We start from the raw sequence: 17,982 nt of genomic DNA, 5'->3' as shown, positions 1-17,982 counted from the left end.
ATATTGTGGCAGATAACTGGTTAAAATGCCGACTTTTGTAGTTAATAAATACATTTAAGGAGTTAACAGAAAACAAAGCAATTGTAAACATTTGTGCTATGCCAGAGACGTAAAATTTATTAGAATGATCATGAAGAAGCTGCTCAATTTCTAGGAAGATGCCATCCAAGACTGAAAATAGAATTCCCAAACACCCAAAGAAAGATATGCTTTGCTATGAAGGAATGGAACACCTTTGGTAAATTCCTAGGCATCTACCTGCTCAAATTGTCCTTGATTACTGATATCCCTACATGGCATTGAAAGCCTCTTGGTTTCTTCTTCTTTCTTCTTTTTTTTTTTTTGCGGGTGGTGGTGGTGGTGTGTCAGTAAGAGTGCCATCCTTGTTCCAACTTCGAAAGCAAAGTCAATTAGTTGCAGATACTGAGACGAGTGGACAATAGAGCTTCTGGGTAGACTCTTTCACGCCAGGCGCTGAGTGAAGCGGCCCTCCATCAGCAGCAGCTCGGGAGGCAGGGCTCACAGCAGGGCTGAGTGCAGGTGGTGAGGTTGATGGTCTCCAGACATGGGGTGGGCTGGCAGGAGTTGAGCAGGAAGCAGGTGGGCACGCAGGGCTGAGGAATGTGGCAGGGTGGGGGGCAGTTGTCACAGCAGGTGGGCTCCAGTAACCAGGTGGTGTGTGGGCAGGTGCTGGGCAGGCAGACTCCGCATCTGCAGCATTTGTCAGAGGAGCAGATGGTGGTGGCGGGGCCGGTGGGGACGCTGCAGCAGCAGGGAGCACAGCAAGCCATGGCGGTGGGACTCTGTGATTTCTAGTGGTTTGGTTTCAAGACAAATGAGGTTTCTGAGACACGGATGTCTCCATGCTCTGGGGTTCTTATATACCCTCCCCAATGGGTGTTGTCCAACCAGAAAGCTTCCTTCCTGGTGCTTGTTTATGTTAGTGTGTCCATTATCCTTTGACATGTAGATGCTTGTAAATAGTTTCTATTCTCCTGATTAACCTTTATGTGAGTTCCTGGCTAATTCTGAGCTGATTACTCTTGCTGTTTGTCACGGGAACAGAAGCTTTATGAGGTATCACCAAAGCCTTCTGCTATTATAAGCCCAACACAGCCCTGCTGGGGAATATTGCATCATAGTACCCCTATAGTCTAGTGCTGGTCAGTTTTTATTCTCCTCACCTTTATCTGCATCAGTTGATCTGATGAAGTGTTCGTTGACCTATGAACCAGGAGATCAGGGTTTGATTCCCAGTCAGGGCGCATGCCCGGGTTGTGAGCCCCATCCCCACCAGTGTGGGGTGTGCAAGAAGCAGCCAATCAAAGATTTTCTCTCATCATTGATGTTTCTATCTTTCTCTCCTGAGGTCCTTACTCTCCGAAATCAATTAAAAAAAACAGACACCATCCTTGTTCTCATGGAACTTAGAGTCTGATAGAAGGTCTGTCACACACATAATATATTATTATAAATTATTGTTGTTACACATTTTGATACAACAAAAGAAGACTGGATTCTAAGAGTAGAAAAACAGTAAGCAGAAGAAAATTATTTAGAAAATTTTAAGAAAACATTACAAAGGGGCTTGCAGACTTCCACAATTAGAATTTCATGGTAGAAGGATATCAATCTCTTATTTAGAATACAGTGTGACTTTGAGTCAAAATTGTAAGGATAAAGGAATTGTTACTGTTCTGTGTAAAGTATTGACTTAAGGATACACATTAGAAACAGTTGTAAAATAAGTCTATGGTAATAAATTCATCTCTTTTATTGAAAAAACTTGCAATAGTTTATTAAAATTTATTCTCTCTGCAGTGGTCAAGAGACCTGAGAATTACTTTCCTCTGTTTCCACATTAGGATAGTGAGTCAAAGAGAAATGAGATAATTTGCCGTAGGTAGTCTGGTGACTGACTTGTTAAACACTAAATATAGGACCTATAAGGATTGAGCTACTTTTTATGTGGTTTAAAATTAAGTGTACAGTATGTGTCAGAGATACTAAACACTTTATTTTTAGAAACAAAGGGTATCTTTTTTCCTTTAAGTAAATGTGGGAAAACCATGATGACTCCTGATTAGATGGTAGATTTTCAAAGTGCTAAAAATCTACACACACACACACACACACACACACACACACACACACACACACACACCCTGGAACGTGCCCAGTTTTAAGTATGCCATTCTATAAGCAATAGGGGCATCTGTGACAGTGAAGGCAAAAATTAAAGATTGACAATAAAAAAGAAACAGAAGTAAAATATGATTGTTAGTCTCTTGCTTCAAATCTCTCATTGCTTTGAGTTTTTCATCTAGACCCCTTCCTCTGGGGAGCCATCACCCCCCAGGGCCTTTGCATTTCTTCTCTCCTGCTCGCCTCATCCTCTTCTCCCCATGGTCAATACATCTATGCGTTACTAAACTGCTGCTCTGCCTGGAACAACTGCTCCCCACCCCTCTGCCTAGTCATCTTGTAATGCTCAGCCTGGATAGCTCGGAGCTTTCCATAACCACCCTGACACTGAATCACCACATCTGGGCTGCAGTTACTCTGTGTGCATGTGTGCATGCTTGCTGCTCACAGCTCAGTCACAGCAGAAATCACACAGCATTCTAATTATATTCACTCAACATCTATAGAGCACATAAATCATGATTATAATAACTCCTTCAGATTTGAGAGAAACTTGAGGGCATCTTAGGTAATCACATTTTTTATCTTCATACTTCTAGAATGGATATGGTTCCTAGCACAGGGGAAGCACTCAGGAAATACTCGCCAAAGGGGTGAGTAAGTGGACTAAATCCCTTGTTGCCTTGCACCCTGGGTTGTGTCCCATCTACCTCCTGGCTTCTAAGTTCTGTTCATTTAAAGATGTGCTACTTAAGCTGTGGGATCCTCTGAGAAATTCTTCTCTGGAGAGACTGACAGGCACACTGAGGACATTTATTTTTCACTTTTAAAAACATTATTAAATTTTTCAATTATAGTTGATGTACAATATTGTATTAGTTTCAGGTGTACAACCAAGTAATGAGACATTTATATAACTTACGAAATCATCATCTCAATAAATCTAGTGCCCATCTGGCACCATACATAGTTATTACAATATTATTGACTATATACTATACATCCTCATGACCATTTTGTAACTACCAATTTGTACTTCTTAATTCCTTCACCTTTTTCACCCAGTCACCCAAAATCCTCCCCTCTGACAACTGTCAAACTGTTTTCTGTATCTGTGAATCTGTTTTTGTTTGGTTCATTTATTTTGTTCTTTTGATTGGCATACGAATGAAATAATGGTATTTATCTTTCTCTGTCTGACTTATTTCACTCAGCATAATACCCTCTAGGTCCATCCATGTTGTCACAAATGCCAAGATTTCATCATTCTTTCTTATAGCCTCGTAATATTCCATTGTATGTATGTGCCACTTCTTTATCTATGCATTTATTTCTGGCTACTTAGGATGCTTCCATATCTTGGCTATTGTAAATAATGATGTAATGAACATATGGATGCTTACGTCTTTTTGAATTAGTTTTTGGGTTTATTCAGATAAATACCCAGAAGTGGAATTGCTGGGTCCTTCTTTGTCTCTTGTTATAGCCTTTGTTTTTTTTTTTTTTTTTTAAAATATATTTTATTGATTTTTTACAGAGAGGAAGGAAGAGGGATAGATAGTCAGAAACATCGATGAGAGTGAAACATCGATCAGCTGCCTCCTGCACACTCCCACTGGGGATGTGCCCGCAACCAAGTTACATGCCCTTGACCGGAATCGAACCTGGGACCCTTCAGTCTGCAGGCCGACACTCTATCCACTGAGCCAAACCGGTTTTGGCTGCCTTTGTTTTAAAATCTATTTTGTCTGGTATCAGTATTGCTACCCATGCTACCCCCGCACCCCCCATTTTCATGAAATATTTTTTCCCATGCCTTTACTTTCAGTCTGTGTGTCTTTCTATCTGAAGTGAGTTTCTTGTAGACATGCTAGCATATGTGTGGATCTTGTGTTCTTATCCATTGAGCCACTCTATGTCTTTTGATTGGAGCATTTAATCAATTTGCATTCAAAGTAATTGTTGATAAATATGTATTTATTGCTGCCTCCTCCTCCTCCTCCTCCTCCTCCTCCTCCTCCTCTCCTCTTCCTCCTCTTCTCCTCCTCCTCCTCCTCTTCCTCCCTTCCCCTCCCCCTCTTTCTCCTCTCCATCTCCTTCCCCCTTCTGCCTCTCCTCCTCCTCCTTCTTCCCTGTGCTGGGGAGTTTGGTGTAGGGCTGGGACTCCACACTTTGCGGGGGGACCTCTATAACTGAGATACTCCCCCTGGTTTTAAACAGCCACACATGGGTGTGGGGCCAGCTCCTTCCAAGTCTCAGCCCCTCCTGCCTATTTTCATGTGGCTTCTTCTCTATATCCTTAGTTATAAGACTTCTGTTCAGCTGGACTTCGGGTGGTTCTCAGTGATGGGTGTTCTGTGGTTCAGTTATAATTTTGGTGTAGTTGTGGGAAGATGTGAGTAGTACCGCATTTACCTACTCTGCCATCTTGACCAGAAGTCACACTAAGGACATTTAAAAACATGCTTATTTAAAGGCATTTGCTTTCCCCCCCTCCCTTGCCCTACCTTTTTCTATTTCACATGCACTGTTTTGGTTTAGTTCACTGCTTTTTCAGATTTTGACTTGTGCTTTTATATATATGTTACATGTTACATATAATATTATATACAATATGCCATATTACATCTATAATCATAAAAGGGTAATATGCTAATTAGACCTCTGTGCTGAGGATGGTGGGAGGTAGAGAGATATATTCCTAGTGCCCTGCTACTAGAGGGACCATTTGATCTTCCTAAGGAAAAATGAAGTCAAAATTGGTAGGCTCACTAAATGACCCAGATCTTAGAACTGAGTACCTGTCACTTTTAATCTGTGAGCCAATCTATCTTTTTCTATTACAATTGGATATGATGATTTTGTTAAGATTCTTACACTTTTTATTTCTCGTGCATGTTTTAAGTTAATGTCATAACTCTGTTCATTAAGCTTCTGGCTCTTTTAGTACTGGAGGCTCTGTGACGTGGTAGAAATAATTGGCCTTTAAAACCACACGTGCAAGGAACTGAATTCTGGTTTCTTAGTAACCAACTTTATGACTTCGAGAATGTTGAATAACTTAAAGCTACATTTTTCTCATCTGTTAGTGCTATTTTAAAGATTACATGAGTTAATACATGTAATTTACCTAGCAAAGGATAGGTAAATAAATGTTGGCTCACCCCCAAAATTGTAGTTTTCTGAGTAAGAGGAGAGAGAAGGTGAACATAAAAGATTACCAATTAAAAGTTAGCAAGCCATGTTAGTAAGCTCGTTTTAGTCCTTCCTATCTAATAGATTCTTTTTGAAAATAACAAAATAATCATCTTACTTTTACCTTTTTAACAACATGAAAAAATATACCAAAAACACAAATAAAGAACACATATTGCCAGAGAAACAAAGTTTATTGGAAAACCCATTACGGAATTTTTTTCCCTTTATGGAAATATCCAAGACAAGAAATGGGATCCAGGAAGCAACATGACCAAGAAAAGATTGTCTGAAGTCTCACAGATTTTAATGTCTTTTGATAATAGATGATATTCACCTGCCCAAATGAACCAAATGATCAACCCAGCCAAATAACCATAGCAATTTTTAAATTTTTCTTTCCATTAAAATGAAAGGTAGGTTTTCCGTATTTGTGCCCTCTGGTCTGCCTCGACATCTCATAAACTACTGAGGCAAGTGAATACTGAACAGACAGCTTCTGGGTTCTTCATCATCAGGCGCTGAGTAAAGCAGCCCTCCATCAGCAGCAGCTCGGGAGGCAGGGCTCACAGCAGGGCTGAGTGCAGGTGGTGAGGTTGATGGTCTCCAGACATGGGGTGGGCTGGCAGGAGTTGAGCAGGAAGCAGGTGGGCACGCAGGGCTGAGGAACATGGCAGGGTGGGGGGCAGTTGTCACAGCAGGTGGGCTCCAGTAACCAGGTGGTGTGTGGGCAGGTGCTGGGCAGGCAGACTCCACAGCGGCAGCATTTGTCAGAGGAGCAGATGGTGGTGGCGGGGCCGGTGGGGACGCTGCAGCAGCAGGGAGCACAGCAAGCCATGGCGGTGGGAAGCTGGTGTGCTTTTGGTTTTTCCGAGAGAGAGAGATGAGGTTTCTGAGATGCAAATGTCTCCACTGGCTTTGGGGCTCTTATATACTCTGCCCAAAAGGGTGTTGGTCCAACCAGAAGGCTTCCTTGTCTTGTTTATGCCACTCTTTTCCACTAAGATTCCCTAATCAGTTTGGTATTTACTTGTCCATTAAGAGTTCTTACCCTTATTAAAGTAATCATCTTTTTTACTCATAGACTTGTCATTTTTGTCGTAAGATGACTACATTTTGCCTTCCCTGGGTCCTGGCATGGCAAATCTTACATAAATTATGGATAATCAGACCAAGTGACAATTCAGCTATAGTTTCAGAGGTAATGAGTACAGGCATCTGACATATTTGCCTTATTTATTGATGACATAATTCAGGTTATGTTGAGCAAGCAGGGTGACATCCATAATGGAATAAAATGAAACCTCTTTTTATTATTTTAAATAAATCTATAGTGAGTTCCCAAACGTGGTGTTACTTTATGGGTTTCAAATTTTTTTTTACTGTACTTTTAATTGTTATTATTTATTATTATTATTTTTGCTGTTGACACTATTACAGATGTCCCCCATTTTCCCTCTCTTTGCCCACCTCCACCCAACCCCTTCCCTCTCCCCTGGCCTTCACCACACTGTTGTTTGTATCCACGGGCTGTGCCTATATGTTCTTTGGCTAATCTCTTCACCTTTTATCCCCCCTCCATCTCCTCCCTTCTGATATCTGTCAGTCTGTTCCATGGATCCATGCCTCTGGTTCCATTTTGTTCATCAGTTTATTTTGCTCATTAGATTCCACATGTGCGATCATATAGTATTTGTCTTTCTCTGACTGGCTTATTTTTTTTAAACAGTCTCTATTCTCATGGTTATGTCAGTCTTGTAGTGGGTCAAGTGTAAGTTTACTGGAAGGAAGGATCCACCCAGTTGCTGTCTTTCGTTAAATGTACCATTAAAAGAAAAGCCCCTCAGTCTTCATTTATTTTCACATGAATAATATACTTAACTTTATAGTAAGATGAAACAGCCCAGCCGGTGTGGCTAAGTTTGTGAGTGTCGACCTATGAACCAGGAGGTCGCAGTTTGATTCCTGGTCAGGGCACATGCCCAGGTTGTGGGCTTGATCCCCAGTTGGGGGTCATACGGAGGCAGTCAATCAATGATTCTCTCTCATCATTGATGTTTCTATCTCTCTCCTGCTCCCTTCCTCTCTGAAATCAATAAAAATATATTTTAAGTAAATAAATAAAATAAGACAAAGGAGAAATCATAAGATACAGTGGGTTCTGGAAAGGGATGTGATCAAATGTGATTTAGAATGTTGGCATTCATACAAGTCATTTCTCCACTGACTTGCTTCCTACTTTGCATGTTTGTTTTTGTATCTTGGGTCTTCAATTAGGTTGTAAATTCCTTTGAGGAATGCCCTAAACAACATTGTTCACCTCAGCTGGCCTTGGTTTGCCTTCCTTCAGGATGGCAGATGGGGAAGTGGACCCGGATCATCCTCAATGTGGAACAGTCTATGATTCCAACGTCTTCACATACTCTCCCATTGTCAGCACAAAACTATTCAGATAGCGGAATCTAAATTACACAATTTGTTGGGTGGCAAATGGTTGAATAAACACAAAGTACAGATTAGTTGGTGGGTTGTTTCTGAGGGCACATTCATGAACACCAGCATGGCCTGTCTAAGGGGGAAGAACGCTGGCTAACCCAAATCAGTGGAAAATCTAAATAGCACTGGTAAATAAGCCCATGTATTTTATGAGAAAAAGAGCTTGTTACAGAAGTTGGTTTGATTTTTGCTTAAATATCAGTATTTATCATAAAGTACATCAAATACAAAGGAAGGTTGGAGTCCCCTAGGTACTTTACACTTCTGTGATCCTCATCATAATGTTTCTTAAAAATGTCCTTTCCTAATTCTCTACTTCTCAACTCTTACCCCTCAAGCATCCGCTCAGATATCTCAGAAAGAAACTTCAGGTGGTTCTTCTTGTTGTTTTCATTCTCTTCTGTGTTCTCACAAAGTGTGTTGCCTGTCTTTTCATGTAGCCTTGTTTTATGCTGCTCTATATTATAGTTTTTCACTTATGCCTGTCCTCCTCACTCTAATGCATACTCCTCAAAAGTAGGAATCTTGCCTTAATCTTCTTTGTCTCTGCCAAGTACCTAGGACAATTATAGATTTTACAGCAGCAAAATGATTCATTTCACTTGTGAAGTACTTTACCACTGTCAAAACAGTTTTACATTCAAAACTTCACCTAAATTAGACAATGAAAAAAGATGGCTCCGCTCAGTCTTTGGGGCCCCTTCTGTGAGTGTTGATCTCTATGTCAGTGTCTCAGCCCCTTTAAGGATGTATGTAAATTACTTAAAGAGGCAGGGGGAAAATAAAAATTTAAAGTAGGCACTACCACTCAGAATTTAAAATGATTCTAAGGTTAGAACTTAATATATTTTATTATCCATACAATTTTCTTCAGATATTTACATATCCCTGTGAGGCCTCCTTTCTGGATGAGATTTATGTTGATGTCATCAGAAAGTGTACTTCCGCTGGACACATTCATAGTTCATGATGTATGCATGTGTCAAGAGTTGTGGGGTCATTATAGCATTAAACATTGAGACAGTATGTGGTTTCGGGAGCAGTGGTACTTATTTTAAAGTACTAAGGAGGTCCATGATAGCATTTTTTCTCTTCTCATTTGAAATCATCTTTCAAAAACACAGAACGAACACTTCTGCAAAACTGAAGGCACAGTGTCAGAACATTTTCTTCCAGAGCTTCGAATTAAAGACCATTTGCTGAGCAGCCTTTAATGACTGTTGCAGTCCCTTGGGGGCAATGTGGGCAAGCCCTTTGAAACATCTTTAGCTGGCACAAGGTGCTTCACACTCACAGGGCTGGATGCCGGTTGGGACAGAGATCACGCTCAGGTTGGGAGTAGGGTGGCGGCAGTGGAACTGCCTAACCATGGCGCTAGGAATCAGGAATGCAGCAGGGTGGAGGGCAGGTGTCACAGCAGGTGGGCTGAAGAAGGCTAATCTCATGTGGGCAGCTGCTGGGAAGGTTGTCTCCAAATTGACAGCACCCGTATCGTCCTTGGAGACAAGGCTTCCAGCAAGACATGGGGACAGTGTGAGTCAGGTAGATTTTTATTGCAAAGGGAGGTTTTGTTCTACAAAGTCGTCCTCGGTGGATCTCTTACATCCACTTGTGTCAGGGAACATGGCTGCCGTCCATCCGAACATGAGAATGTTTTCTTACTGTTTGTATAATCCCATACAGATAACTCACGAGCTTGCTATTTATCAGCCATGGGATGAGCTCTCCTGCAGTTTTATTGGTGTTGCTATATTCAAACTTGCTTACTGTTGTCACTCCCTTGCTGATGCTGGTGATTCTGAGGAGATGCAATGATGGCATTTTTTTTTTTTTTTTTTTTTTTTTGGAGTGCCGGAAGCAGCTGGAGACTGGAATCTATTGCTTCAGTCAGAGAAAGAACTGTTGCTGGGGCAACAAGACCCTTCATTCTTCCTCAAGCCTTGCCGTCTCTTTCTAGCACCCCGTATTGGTGGAACCCAGTAGAAAACCAGCCAAAGGAGAAACAGGGTCTTCACCTAGGCATCACAGAGTATCACAGGTTGGACTTGGAGGCTGACAATTAGCACATACTGTCCTGTGGACGGCACCTGGTGTAATTAGATAGTACAGCATTCCTGTACGCCCCGCACTCAGTTTCCCTCAATGACAGGATCTTACAATACCATTGTGCGTTTGTCAAAAACTAAGACGCCGACATTGGTATATTGCTATTAATTAAATGTCATACTTTATTCAGATATCACTAGTTTTTTCACTAATGTCCCTTTCTGTTCCAGGACCCTCACTGAGGCACCAATTACATTAGTCATCACATCTATTAGTCTTCTCTGGTCTGTGACAAGGTTAGAGCTTAATATATTTTATTAGTTTTTCAGTCTTGTTTCTCATCACCTGGGCAGATTTGTGGTATACTCAGGTGTTTTTTAGGGTACATACTATTTTTAATCTTATTTAACAGTTGAGGAACCTGAGGCATAGACAAGTTAAATGACATAAGCAAGGACCCATAGCTAGTAAGTGATAGGTGTGACAGCCTAGTTTTGGAGACCACCCTCTTGACCAGTATGTATGCAGCATTGCTCTGACTAAAATGTAGGCTGCAGGTTTCCCCAAGGTTAGTAGCCAGGAAGATTTGTGAAAATGACTATATCAGGTTATTGAGGGCTTTGGAAACACACTGAAGAACTTAGCTTTGATTCAGTGAAAACCGACATCTTGAGTCGTCCTAGAGTTTTGAGCAATTCAGTTTAAACAATATCAGGGACAGGAGCCTTGTCTGACAGGAATATTGTTCGGGAGGAGGAAGGGGCAGAGAATGCTGGACTCAGGGACAACTGGGAGACTGGTTGTCATCAGGGGAGTGGTGGTCAGGGTCTAGGTTAGGCTAGAGTCAGTGAAGGTGGAAGGAAAGATGTCAGGAATAGTTTGAGAGAAAAATGAAATGACTGGTTTTCTATTCTATTATCAAGGGTAAATAATTATTAACTTTAAGGTTAGTTTGTTTTTACCTTGAACTAGGTTATTAAAACTTATCAGAAAACTGAAAATGTGTCTGAGTTGCCGAAGTAACCTTCAATGTAAGGTTAAAGACCCAGCCAGTATTTCTCCTGTACTGACATTGCTAATCAGTATTTAAAGTCTGACTTAAAAAAAAAAAAGATGATTTGCTCTCACCTTAGAAATGAAAACAGTTTTTTTTCTAGACTCATTGTATACACTAGTTTTGTCTTAAGGCACAGAGAAAGGTGAGTTACTATATATAACCAAAGACACAGTTCAGAGGGATAGTAGAGAATGTTGCCAAGGGGCATATATGTTCTCCTGAGCAAAGAGAGCCACGTGTAATCATATTTCTGTCTGCAGAAGAGGCAGATATTTTGGTGAAGTGGAAAGAGAAGGGACTTTGGATTCAGGCAGTTTTAAGTTTAATCCCGTCTCCGTCACAGTTTGTGTAACGTTGGCAAGTAGCTTTCTCAGCCTCAGTTTCCCCACCTGTAAAGTGGGGAGAACAATGGTAGGCACCTCTTAGTGTTTTTGTTAGAAATAAAGGACATATGCACATAAAGCACTTACTTGAGTGCCCAGTAGATTCACCAAATATTAGCTATGACGAATGAAGGCAGTACAATTAATAAGGTGGGATGGGGTTGGTTAATGGTGTGGGGTACTTGTTACTTAAAATGCTCTGGATAATCTAGAACCATAGAATGTCAAAACTAAAGTGAATTTAGAGAGAATCTTGTCAACCAACCCATTTTACCGGTTTAAGACCTGAGACCCAAAGAGTTCAAGTGATTTGCTCAGAGTCATAGAGACAGCCGAGGCAGAGCCAGGACTAGGACACGCTTCTCCTGGTTTGCAGGTGGGCTCTTTAACTAGCCCTGAATGCCTGAAGGTCCACAGTGGCAGTCCCATGACACTTAGAGTTATTTTCAGTATTAAAAATAAAGTCTAAGTATTTATCCCTTACAAAGATATATAACTTCAAACTTCTTTGCTTTTGACTGAAAAAAAAAAAGGTAACTTGGCACAGTAATAATAGCTCTATTAATCCTAAAACTCTCTCACTGATACTTATAAATGTATTTATGAACAAAAATGAATAAGATGACTAAATATTTTTAAAAGCCATTTGGGAAAAGAAAACATTTTTCAAGAAATAAAAGGATGGCCCTAGCCGGTTTGGCTCAGTGGATAGAGCCTTGGCCTGCGGACCAAAGGGTCCCAGGTTTGATTCTGGTCAAGGGCATGTAACTTGCCCTTGTAACTTGGCAGGCTCCTCCCCTGCCCGGGCCCTAGTCAGGGCTTGTGCAGAAGGCTACCAATCGATGTGTTTCTCTCACATGGATGTTTCTCTCTGTCTTTCCCTCTCTCTTCACTCTCTGGAAAGAAAAAAAAAATCAATGGAAAAATATTCTCGGGTGAGGATTAACTAAAAAAAAGAAAAGAAAACAAAGGAAACAAATAAAAGGATGTCTTTTGGTGATAAGGCTGGGAACCTGTGTGTGGCGGTAATGGTGGAGCCTCTCCCTGTGTCTGCTTTGCTGCTGTGGACGCTTTGGGTCGTTTGATCCTCACAATAATCCTAGGACGTACAGAGAAGAGAGTATTATTTCTGCTGTAATAACGAGGAAGCAGAGGCTGGGAGAGAAGCGAGTGGCCCAAGGTCCCAAGGCAAATCCAAGAGAATATACAACTAGACTGCATTCTGTATACTTCCTGCAAAAGCCTTACTGCACTTGGATTTTTCCAGGACAACCAAGGAGATGAATTACTGCTCATCATAAAAGTTTGTTGTAGGAGGAAATGTATGTTTTCACTCCCATAATTGTGTGACTATTTCTGATGTATAGAGAAGACTGCACTAGTCTGATGTTTTTAGTTTATTTCAATGACATGCTATTATATGTCATTTGGACGAGTAAGTTTATAAATATAGTTATGACTAATGGAAGCCAAGCCTAATTTCAGGAAATAAGGAATATTCTAAAAATGCTAATATTCATAGAAGACAACATATATAAGGAAATGAATATATATATATATATATATATATATGTGTGTGTGTGTGTGTGTGTGTGTGTGTGTGTGTGTGTATTCCCCAAAATTGCATAGCATTTTGAACTTGGAATTTCAGCGATGACTCTGACTAAAGGAATTAAAATTATGTCTACATACTAGCAAAGTGAGTAGTTTGTTTAGTTAGTTAAGGAAGAAAGAAAAATCACTTTTAGGGGTTAAAGAAATGAAAATAAATAAAATATTTAAAAAACATATTAATCTCTAGACTCTAGCATAGTGCTTGGTGCAGTGATTATCTTAAAAAATATTTATCGTATAAGAAGATTCTACAACATAACCTACTGAAGTTTTTACTTTTTAACCTACCACAAAGAGCCAGTATCTAATTTTCAGTGATTCCACCCTGAAAGCTCTCATTCTGCTGGAGGGGGGGGGGGCAGGGGGGGAATCTTGGGTAGTAGGATGACCTGCTGTTCAGGTTTAGGTAGGCATTCTACTTTCTCTGAGAGGGAACATGGAATCAATAACCACAAGGCCATATTTGCTAAGCCAGAATGAAGTTTATTAATGGATAGTCAAAATGGTTATTTCTCAAAGAGCAGTAAAATAGCCTAAAAGACAGAACGAAGGTCTCCAAGTCTCCCCAAAGGAGGAAAGAATTAGGAAATTGGGCTAATTCACGAAAACATGGCCCAGGGAATAGCATGGAGTTAGCCCGCTGTAGGTAGTAGCGTGTTGAAGGCTGGGTGATGTGTAGGACGTTGAGCAGCTCATCACGGAACCTGTGCAAAGCCGTGGCCGCTTAACAGCAGGGCTCACAGGGACTTTCACAGCAGGGCTGAACGCAGGTCGTCACGTTGATCCCGTACAGTCCAGGAGTTGGGTGGCAGGAGTTGAGCAGCCAGCAAGTTGGCACGTAGGTGTCAGGCTCACAGCAGGGTGGGGGGCAGGTGTCACAGCAGGTGGGCTGAAGGAGGCTGATGTCATGTGGGCAGGTGCTGGGCAGGCAGACTCCGCATCTGCAGCACTTGTCAGAGGAGCAGATGGTGGTGGCGGGGCCGGTGGGGACGCTGCAGCAGCAGGGAGCACAGCAAGCCATGGCGTGAAGGTTTGGGGTTTTGTTGGGTTGAGGAGAGAAGTCTCTTAGTGTTTCTGTGCTTCTCTCTTCTGCTCTGGCTCTTATATACCCACCTCCCTGGGCGTCACCCTATTAGCTAGGTTTTCTTCCCCATGTTTCAGCTTAAAGCTATTTCCATAAAAACCATCTAATTACTTAAATGTTTATTACCTAAGACACACTCCTCACCTCGTAAAAGGGGGTTAGTCTGTTTTGTTGTCAAATTGGGACTCTTAACGTTGCTGTTTGTCACAGCACCAGCATTTCCTTTCAGTCTTCAAAGGCACCAAGTGATCGTCTTCTAATCATTACACATCGGTTAATGACGGCCTGGCATGCGCACCCCCATGTCTTTCGTCTTCTTTCACACGAAGAGAGAAGTAGGCCTTTTGGTTGCTTTTCTACCAGCAACTATGTGATACTTCTGGCTTTGTGGCTTAAGCATGATAAGGTTTGTAGACGTAGTCTTTATTTTTAGATTTATTCATTGTTATATTTTAGTTTTCATAGATTAGCTTTATAAGTTAGTGTCCAATGGAACACTCTTGGGAGATTCCCAAATTACATCTAAACCACTAAGACCTTAATAATAAAATGATTGCCCTAGCCTGTTTGGCTCATTGGATAGAGTGGCGGTCTGGGGACCCAAGGGTCCCAGATTTGATTCCAGTCAAGGGCACATACCGTGATTGCAGACTCCTCCCCAGCCCAGACCCTGGTCCTGGCTCCTTTAGGAGGCAACCAATCAATGTGTTTCTCTCACATCGATGCTTCTCTCGGTCTTTCCCTCTCTCTCCCACTCTCTCTAAAAATCAATGGAAAAATATTCTCATGTGAGGATTAACAAATATAAAATAAATAAATAAATAAAATTACTTAATTTTAAAGACATAAAACAGTATGAGGTTTTAGAATTACTTTAAAGTAGGAAAATAGTAACTGGTAAAATTTTAAGTGTATGTTAATTCGAAAGTCTTAAAAATGTATATATTTTCTGACCCATCTTCAGATGAAATGGTCCAGGCTTTGAAAAATAATTTAAAATTGCTCAACATAAAGGAGCCAGAAATCAAAGGACATGCAAATAAACAAGATGCTGGATGCAAAGGATGCTTAACATGAAAACTGCCTTCATTTAAGTGATTTTCTTACTGGAATGATGTTGCGGTTTGGGATCCCTCTGCTGGAAATTAGCTTGTTGCTTCAATAGATATCTCTCTGTCCCACCAAACACTCGTTGGTTGGGTACCTGCTGTAAGTCAGACAGCATGCAAGAAGGAAGCAAAGAGGTTTTTGTCTTTGAGGAGGTCACAGAGAAGAAAACACAGAGAAGTAAGCTGCCAATGACAACACAGGGTTGTGCCTTCAGGTTTTCTAGGTAAGAAGTGGGAATTTAGAGCTGGGGTCACTGCCTGAAAGATTTGGGGAGAACTTCATGAAAAGAAAACATTTGTATGGGTGCTGAAGCAAGTAAAACTGCTCTGGTATATTCCTGGGATGGCGGAAGTGTTGGTTGGCGAAGGTACAGATTCTGGGTCTCTCTTTGGGAGGTGTCGGAGGAGAATGATGAGAGACAGCATTGGAAAGGTGGGTTAGTGCCACGGTGGAAAGAACTTCGACTGTGGGTAGTATTCCACACTCATGATTTTGAAATACATCCTATTGGCAATGAGCATTACTGAAAGGGTTTTGAATGCGTATGGGACATGATTGGATTTGTATTTTAGAAAGATGACTGCAGTTTTTGAATGGAGGCCCATCATCATCATTATCATCACTTACTAAGTATTAGGTCTTGTGCTGAGTGCTTTATATATATTACACATTTCTTACCACAGCCTTATGATGTACACAGTGTTACTGCCTTTGCCATTTCACAGATGAGGAACCTGAGGCACAGAGAGGCTAAGAAGTAAGTAGTAAGAGATGGAGCTGGTATTTGAAGCAAAGCTGATTCCACGCTCTTAGCCCCTGTGTGTCTTCCCTCTCATGCTGGGGGCAGTGTTCTGACTAGAGTGAGGATGACCCTCATGATTAGTTGTGTGTAAGATTGCTGAGAGGGGTGGACTGGCTTATTGAAGTCTTGGGACCATAGGAGGAGTTGATTTTAGAGCCCATTTTCTTAACCAAAGTACTATTCTGTAGAATGGAGATAATGTGAAGGCAGGGACAGTGTTTGGGAAGCTGTGTGGGTATTCCATGGGAGTGATGAGGAGGGCCTCATTTCTCTCTTAGAGGGCATCACGATTGGGTGGGAAGAGAGCAGAGGGGCATATCTGGGATTCCTCATCACATCATTCAGTTTTCTGGGGACCGCTATCTGGATGGCACATCAGTTTCCACGATAAAATTACTATTCTTGTTTTTAAGGTAATGAATCTCCTGATCTTCCTCCACTAGTAGCTAGCACGTATTGAATGTGTACCATGTGCCAGGCATTCTTATTCCTTACAACCTTATGAGATAAAGAATATTCTTATACCCACGTCCTAGATAGTGAAACTGAGAGTAATGACATTAAATAATGATTTAAAATCACACAGTTAGTGAATGATGGCTCATCTAACAACAGTACCTCACACTTGCTAATAAAACTCAGTATTTTTGTGGAATTAAATTTTATATAATTGTAAATTGTGTTCATTCTCCTCCTCCCCCCATTTATTAATTCATTAAGCAAAATGCCTAGCACCATGCTGGGTGCTAAGCATCCTATATAATAAAGAGCTAATATGCAAATGGTCGTCACAACCCCATCCCGTAATGGCTTAGGCACTCAACACTGGGGAGAGAGGAATGGGGACCAGCCAGGTAAAAATGAGCTCGTGAGAGAGGAATGGGGACCAGCCAGGCTGTGGCCTGGAAGAGGGACAAGCTGCCTGCTCCATGGTCCCGGGCGCCAGCGGCTGTGTCTGCACCTGTGGCCCGGGAGAGGGACAAGCCACCCACCCGTGGTCCCGGGTGCCAGCTCCTGCGCTTGTGGCCCGGGGAAGGGACAAGCCACCCACCCCGTGGTTCTGGGCACCAGTGCCTGTGACTGTGGCCTGGGCGAAGCCACCTGCCCACGGTCCCCTGTGGCTATGGCTGGCCCAGGTGAAGCCGGCCCGGGTCCTGGGTGCCTGTGGCCGGCCAGAGGGAGGGAAGCCCGGGTCCTGGGTGCCAGCGACCGGCCAGAGGGAGGGAAGCCCGGGTCCCAGGTGCGGGGCAAGGCAGAGGCAGTTAGGGGCGATCAGGCCAGTAGGGAAGCAGTAAGGGGCAATCAGGCCAGTAGGGGAGCAGTTAGGGACCATCAGGCAGGCAGGCAGAGGTGGTTAGGGGTGACCAGGCAGGCAGAGCTGGTTAGGGGCGATCAGGCAGGCAGAGGTGGTTAGGGGCGATCAGGCAGGCAGGAAGAGGGGTAAGGGGGGATCAGACAGGCAGGCAGGCAGGCAAGCACTTAGGAGCCAGTGGTCCTGGATTGTGAGAGGCAGTCAGACGTCCCCCGAGAGGTCCCGGATTGGAGAGGGTGCAGGCCGGGCTGAGGGACCCCCACCCCAGCCTGTGCACGAATTCTGTGCACCGGGCCTCTCGTATAGAAATAAATAGGTCAGTTAAGGTCCTTGTTGTCAAGGTGCTCATTCTAGTGGATGAGACAAAAAAAAAACACAACAAAACAAAACAAAAAAAAACAACAAAACAAGTGAATAAGAACTTCAGACAGTGACAAGTACCAAAAGAAAGTAATACAGAGTAAAGTGACCGAGAGTGATGGGAGGCAGTGCCCCTCAGGAGCATGTCTGCTTCGGTTCGGGTGGTCAGGGACAGTCTTTGCCAGGTGGCTGGAGTATGTGAAAGGGAAGGAGTGCGACAGGCGGATGAGGTCAAGGAGGTGGGCAGGTGCTAGGACAGGTATGGATGTGTAGGTAGTTCTGCAGAATTCAGCTTTTATTTTAAGGGCATTGAGAATCCACTGGATGGTTTATGGCAGGGAGTGGTAAGATGTGAGTTTGGCCAGAATGGAAACAGGC

General features: G+C 42.4%; 3 protein-coding genes across 3 annotated transcripts; all 3 read right to left on the bottom strand.

Annotated features, from left to right (window-relative positions):
- Positions 1-494: 494 nt before the first annotated feature.
- Positions 495-791, bottom strand: LOC308254315 (keratin-associated protein 3-3; the record flags this gene model as incomplete). The annotated part of the gene is made up of 1 exon (XM_080680275.1): positions 495-791. One exon carries the CDS (start codon positions 789-791, stop codon positions 495-497), a length of 297 nt encoding a protein of 98 aa, XP_080536401.1.
- A 5,090-nt stretch (positions 792-5,881) lies between these two features.
- Positions 5,882-6,178, bottom strand: LOC308254314 (keratin-associated protein 3-3-like; the record flags this gene model as incomplete). The annotated part of the gene is made up of 1 exon (XM_080680274.1): positions 5,882-6,178. The coding sequence occupies one exon, from the start codon at positions 6,176-6,178 to the stop codon at positions 5,882-5,884; it is 297 nt and encodes a 98-aa protein (XP_080536400.1).
- Positions 6,179-13,660: 7,482 nt separating this feature from the next.
- On the bottom strand, positions 13,661-13,957 carry KRTAP3-1 (keratin associated protein 3-1; the record flags this gene model as incomplete). The annotated part of the gene is made up of 1 exon (XM_080680273.1): positions 13,661-13,957. One exon carries the CDS (start codon positions 13,955-13,957, stop codon positions 13,661-13,663), a length of 297 nt encoding a protein of 98 aa, XP_080536399.1.
- Positions 13,958-17,982: the final 4,025 nt, after the last annotated feature.

Source organism: Plecotus auritus (assembly GCF_963455305.1).
Source record: "Plecotus auritus genome assembly, chromosome: 7".
NCBI classification, from domain to species: Eukaryota; Metazoa; Chordata; class Mammalia; order Chiroptera; family Vespertilionidae; genus Plecotus; species Plecotus auritus.
Note: the sequence above shows the minus strand (reverse complement) of the source record. Positions and strands in the feature narration are given on the sequence as shown.